The sequence below is a fragment of the Cynara cardunculus genome, assembly GCF_001531365.2.
Source record: "Cynara cardunculus var. scolymus isolate 2C chromosome LG 1, CcrdV1, whole genome shotgun sequence".
Classification (NCBI taxonomy): Eukaryota; Viridiplantae; Streptophyta; class Magnoliopsida; order Asterales; family Asteraceae; genus Cynara; species Cynara cardunculus.
The window spans coordinates 47,450,687-47,457,786 of NC_037528.1; the positions used below are offsets into that span (position 1 = coordinate 47,450,687).

The window sequence follows — 7,100 nt, forward strand, 5'->3', positions numbered from 1 at the left end:
TTCAAACATTAGTTTTAATAAGTTGTACTTATGCATTATTTACTTGTAAACTTGAAATTTTAAGTAATATGCATCAATAAACAGTACTTTACGTATAAAAACAGGTTTTAAGAGTTTTTGTCAAATACTTTATAATATAGTATATATAATTCGATTTCAAAATATAATTTTAGTTAAGAAGTATATTTTAAAAAATAACAACATTTAATAAACTTTGAATTTAATAATTTAATTGGTTGAATATCCATCAAAAAGTCAACCCAACTAAGCATCATGGCCCTAGCTTAATTTGTACAGCTTTAGAACATGTCTATAAGCACCAACTGAATGCATGATTCGTTATGTTCACACTTCATATATAAGTTTATTCATAGCATTTTATGCATTCTTATATGTAAATCAGATATTTAAATGTTTGAAAAGTCAGTTGTCACGCTTAAGGTATGAAAATGAATTTTTGATGATAAATTATACAAAATAGGAATCAGATTAAGATCGAAATACGTTTCATTTTTAATTTGCCTTTTTTTAAGCCTAACAGTTTTTACGATAACAACCTCTCCGACCCTATGAGCAGAGGAAAAGTTCACTTAAATCTGACTCTTTCAAGACCTTTACTCTTCATGGAATTTACTTTGTTTTTTTTAACGAAACAAACTCAACTCGATATCAGGTGGACTCAAATTTGGATTCGAGAAAAGTGGTGGTGGAGGTCTATGACATAATCGCATAGCGTGGGGGTCGGTTGGCGAGAGCGGGAATTGTCGGGATACTCCAAAAGATGGAGGAGAATTCTAAGGTCCCGTTTGATTTGCATGAATAGAATGGATTTGAGGGGATTTGGATTTTAAATCCATTACACTCCCATGTTTGGTTTGTTGGATTGTCTAGATTTGAAATCCTAAGATTTAATTAAAATTCTACAAACATAGGATTTTGACATCCTTAGGGAGTGCTCAGGATTTCACGGGATTTTGTGAGATTGTATGAAATAAGGTTTTAAAAAATGTCAAAAAGATTTGTTTTGTAACAATCAATTAATAAAAATGTAATTTATAATTTTTTATAAATAATGGAATCCAATTCCATTCCAAATCCTACAAACCGAACACACAAATCATTTCAATCCAAATCCCATCATGAAATCCAAATCTCTCATAAACAATCATGCAACCAAACAGACCATAAGGGAATTGTGTTTGGAAAGCATATGGTTGTTGCAATGGACAGAGGTCTATATGAACACCACCTTCAGTATTTGATATACCTTAAAGATGCGGTAACGCTAGCTTCTAGAGCCAGAGTTCGAGCAATGTGATTTTCAAGCACTCGAAAGACGGATCATAGTGGAGCTGCTATCTTAGCTGCTACAAATTCGATTTATGAACACTAATATACTTAGAAGGTAATTTGCCACCCGTAAATTCTTATTTGATCATTTGTTTCTTATATTTGACTTTTTTCTTCTGTTAATCAATTTTTCGGAAAAGAATAAAATAACTTGGTAAGTTAATATTTTTAAGATTATGTTACAAAGAAAAAGTCATTTTCCAACATTGTCTGTCTAAGAGAATCTCCAACAAATTCTTTAAAATAGAGATTTTGGGGATTTTTATTTCAAAGATTCTTCAAACCATAAGGGTGGTGTCTGATTGGTTTGAACTTGACTTCAAAGGTTAAAAGTACCTAGAGATCCCAGGTTCAAATCCAAGGAGAAATAAAAATCCCCTTGTGGCCACGGAGGTTCAAATGCGATGACTCCGGCTATCTGCAAAGTAGGTGGTCGTCCTGTGATTAGTCGACTCGCATAGCGAGTTGGATATCCAGGTTAATAAAAAAAAAGATTCTTTAAACCTTCTCCAAATAAAGAAAGTAGGAGATAGATAGTGAAATTCTCCAAATTTGGATAATTCTCTGTTCTCCAACAGTTTTTATATGATTTTTCTAAAATAAAGAAGCAAAATATAAATTTTCTAAAAATAATTACATTCATCTCCAACAGATTTTCTATTTTAGATTTAACATAAATTATATTATTATAATATTTTCTAATTTATCATCAAAATACACTTTTTTTTTTCAAAACTTCTTATGAAAAACTAATAACTCAATCTCATTGGTGGAATTGAATAAAATAAAAAATTTCTCTCTCCTATCATCAAATTTTAAAGAATTTTCTATTTTAGAGAACAAGATACCAAAGCTGTTAGAGCATTTTAGAAAACAAAAACTCATTTTTTTTTCTATTTTAGAAAAGCTGTTGGAGAAATTCAAATTTTCTCATCTCACACATTAACATTATGAGTTACTTTTTATATTTTTAGTACTTGATTTAACCTAAAATAACAATTCTATATTTAACATTAATAAGGTGGAAAACTAAACCTTACACAAAGTCTAGGCCAAGTTGGTTGTTACTAAAACCCATCAACGGTCGTTATCTCCCAAAAATGAAAGATGTCCTTCGAATAATTATTTCCAATATTTTACCAATATACCTCAAAATGAAACTTTGTTCCATTCTAAAACATCAAATACTCCCCAATCTTTACATGTTATCCATTCTTTAAATTTTATTAATTGCATTTTTCTTTTTTTAAATTTCATTTTACTGTCCTCAAAATTTCAGTCTTGACATTTTCTATATTTTGGTTACTTTATGTAATTTATTAAATATAAAATGTATAAAATAAAAGATGAAAATTCCATAAACTTCATATTTTGGTATCATTTTAATCGTATTGATGAAAACTTTCTAATGATAAATTTTGTTATAAAAAAATATATTCTTATTATAATATTTAATAAAATTATATAAATTAATTAAAATAAATAAAAGATATAAATAATTCATTTTGAATAAATTAAATCTTTTATCTGTTCTGTCCAATTACGTCTTATGTGAAACATTTAGGACTGTTTTTTTATACACAAAATAATATTAAACATTTCAAATATAAAATAATATTGTGCACACGTTGTTGTTTTTATTANATAAATTAATCAAGATATATAAAATATATAAAATAAGTAAACAAATGTTTAAAGCGGATAATATATTCATTAATGTGATTTTAGGTATTTTTGAGTTTACAAATAAGATATCTTTAGGTCTTATGATTTTATGAATGTGAGCTTTTTAATCAATATTTATGTCAAATATTTTTGTATTTTTAGATATTAATTGTTAAATTTCGTTTAGATTAATTTTTTGGTTAAAAAATAGTATACAACTCATTAGAGGTAAATTGGTCATTTTTACCAATCATGTTATGTTTAGTCTTGTCTTACCAAACGTGTAACAGTTGTTTTGTCCTGATCTATTATTTTTTGTCATGAATTGTTTTATTCTCTCTGGATACCAAACGCATCCTTAAGATTGATCAAATATTGTTGGTTCAATTAGGATTTTGATTTGATTTTGAGGTTTAATTTTAATTTTGATGACCCACATTTGGTGGATTAAATATATAATGGATATTATTTGTATTTACATTTAAATGAGAATAAAAAAAAATAAAGGTCTAAAATACCCTTAACGTAATGATTTTTAACGGCCATCAGAAAAAGGAACCGAATCGGGAGGAAATTTGTAGAGATGAAAAGTCTTATAACAAACAAACCACAAAGATGAATTTTGTAGTTTACTCTACATTTTAGAGTAAACTACAAATTTGATTCTTTTTCGTCCCTATAGCTTTGAATTACAAGATGACCATTATGGTTTGAAAAAACGTTTGAATTTGATCTCTCCTTTTGTTTATCATTATAAATTTCCGTTAAATAAGAAAATTTTTGTTACTTTTGTCTTCTACAGTACTAGTGATGGCCAAAAACCTGTCTCGGGCCGGTCTCAACCGGTCCTAAGATTTCTCATAACCGGCCATAACCGTTCCTGGTCCCGGTCCCGCTCCAAAAAGTTGAGCCCGGTCAAGCTTTATTGTAACGGGTGTTGGGCCGCCTTGGTCCCAACCGGTCCCTGTCATTAAAAATATTCTTTTATATTTATTTTTTTAATAATATATATATTTAATATATTATAAAATTTGTAATTAGATCACTCAAATACATTTTAAAAATGCGTTTTATTATAATTAAAATTACATTGTCTTATAAAATATAACGAGAAACCGATAATTGTGAACGTTTTTTTGCGTTTTTTGTGAATCGAGAACGTGGTATGTAAATCACTCAACCAAGACACTTATATATAGTGTTTAGAAAGTAAAAAATACAAAAAAAGGGGCTAAGAATGGCTACATTTTAAAAATAGTTACATTTTTTAAAAATCGGGCCAGGCCAGATCGGTCCCGCAAAACACACCAAATCCATAACCAGTCCTGGGCCGTCCCGGTTCTTCGACGGTCCCGGGGCAAGACCGGTTTGACCATCACTGTTCTACACTATCAAAAACAACTAAGACCAAAACCAGAAAATCAAATTTAATTGGGTAAAAGACAAACAAAAATTAATAATAGGACAAAAATGTCCTTATTTAGAGGAAAGTCTTTTACAACCTTTAGATAAAAGAACTAAGTCCGAACATTTTTGCAAAGCACGATGGTCATTTTATAATTTTAAAACTTTAGGGACAAAAAGTATAATTTGTGAAAAACCATAAGGACCAGATTTGTAATGTTCTCTAAACTTTATGGGTTTGTTGAGCTAACACGAGACGAAACGAGATGAAGCGATACAACCAACTAGAGATAGCCAAATCGGCCTGGTCCGGTTCGGGACCGCCAGAGGACCGGGACTGACAAAGGACCGGCTCGGGACCGGGACCGGTAAGGACCGGTTATGGGACCGAAAACCGGGACCGGTTGAGGTTTTTGGTAGTTTCGTGGGACCGGGACCGGTTATAGGACTGACTATGGACCGGTCCAGCCCGGCCCAAAAATTCAAATAATTTTATAAATAAATGTATTTTTAAATAATTTTATAATGTATTTTTATAAGAAAATGTAATTTTAATTATATTAAAACGTATTTTTAAAGTGTATTTGAATGACCAAATTGTAAATTTTATAATGTATTAAAAATATATATCATTAAAAAAATAAAAATAAAATCTTATTTTTTAATCCAAGGACCGGTTGGGACCGGGACCAGCGGCCCATAACCGGTTATGAAGTACCTTGACCGGTCCTCTCATTTTCGACCGGGACCGGTTTTTGGCCATCTCTAAATGAACCAACTACAACAGTAGAGATGACCAAATGGGCCCGGCCCGGCCCATAACCGCCGGAGGACCGGAGAGGGACCGAACCGGCCTGGAACCGGTATGGACCGGTTGTGGACCGCTGGTTATGACCGGTTATGGATTTTAACGTTTTCTAGGACTGAGATCGGTTAAGACCGAAACCGGTTATAGGACCGGCCCGGCCTGGCCCGGCCCGTTCAACAAAAATCAACGTGTATATATATATATATAACAAAACGTATTTATAAAATTAAACGTATATATATACATATATATATATATATATATATATATATATAACAAAACATATTTTTAAACGTATTTATATAAAACATATTAAAAATAACATATTACAAACATATTAAAAATTTATTAATAAACAAAAATTTGAAAAAAAAATATTTTATTTGGCCGGGACCGGTTATGAGACCGGAACCGGGACCGGATTCCTTAACCGGTTACCGGTAAGCTTGACTGGTTACAAGATATTTCACTGGAACTGGGACCGGGACCGGTTATGACAAGACCGGTTACTGCCGGTTTTTATCTTGATTAGGACCGATAAGGACCGGTTAAGAACCGGTCCGGGACCGGATTTTGGCCATCGCTATTAAACAACAGTCCGGAAATGGGCCCAAAATAGCAAAAAGCAAAGCCCATATCATGACATCAGCATCAGCTTGAGGGTCACAACTCACAAGTGAAGAAACAATAAACAAGTTCTGGTGCAGTGCTCTGTAACAGTAACAGTAACAGAATTCTGTGCAAGTGAAGTGCCCGCCAAGAAACGAAGCTCCCTTCGTTAATTTCTTCTCCTATATCTCCTCTCCTTCACTTTCCAATCTCCAACAGATTCAGTAATCAATCAATCATGACGAGAGCAGACATCGATACCAGTTCTCCATTCAAGTCCGTCAAGGAGGCCGTCGCTCTCTTCGGTGAGAAAGTTCTCGCCGGTGAACTCTCTGCCAACAAAATCAAACAGGTTCATTCCTATCTTAACTTTTCCTTTTATGATTTCCAGATCAACGTTTTGTTCTTCGCATCACGTCTCTGTAATTTCACTTCAAAATCCACATTCATAACGATGAGATCCGAAATCCAGACTTATGATCAAATACATTCTACGAGATAGTTCTCACATCTTCAATTCTTTCTCAACAAGTTTAACGTCTTAATTAATGCTTTTCGATCAATTATTGATCCAAATTGATAAAAATCTCCGATCAATTTGTTCATGGTAAGAAATAATGTTGCGGATTTCAAAATAATTTCCATTTTCATGAATATCAACTAAAATTTCATCAAGTGCAAGTGTAAACTTGCATTTCACTAGTTACTGTACAGAATTTGCATAAACACACTTTGATCGGTGGTGTTGCATAAATTTTATATGATGACATTTTTGGCCTAAATGGTTCCAGAATCGTTGTCGATTATTACAGATACAAGTATCAAATTAACGTAAAACAACTGATAACAAACACTAGTTTGATCAATTTTCACTTTATATGACAAAAAAGAAGAGAGGATTGCTTAAAAGTGAATGAAGGCATCCTTTCTGGATGATCCATCATGGAGTTGCCCCACCCACAGGAAAAGTATTTCTTACATTAAATATTTTTTAATTGAACTTTATGTCCTTTTAATTTTAGTTTTCTTATTTTACTCACTTTTCTTTTGTAAAAATTCTTACAAAAACTTATCTGATCATATTCCACATATCTTATCTAGAATTAGAGTCGGAGTGTAATTCTATAACATTTGTGTCCCGTACTCGACTCTTTGATATATATATAGGGGCTGGTTCAAATAAAAACCAACCATATGGTACAAACTATGTGAACCGATCTTGATCGTTCATTTTATCATCAAACGGTTATTATTAAATGAGATT

The 7,100-nt window shown here is 31.8% G+C and overlaps 1 protein-coding gene across 1 annotated transcript in view; it reads left to right on the top strand.

Annotated features, from left to right (window-relative positions):
- Positions 1-5,894: 5,894 nt before the first annotated feature.
- LOC112527158 (WEB family protein At1g75720) overlaps positions 5,895-7,100 on the top strand; it is a 4,095-nt gene continuing 2,889 nt past the window's right edge. The window contains exon 1 of the mRNA XM_025137615.1: positions 5,895-6,188. Coding sequence (XP_024993383.1) covers positions 6,075-6,188 — 114 coding nt within the window. The 5' untranslated portion in view covers positions 5,895-6,074. The remainder of the gene's footprint in view (positions 6,189-7,100) is intronic.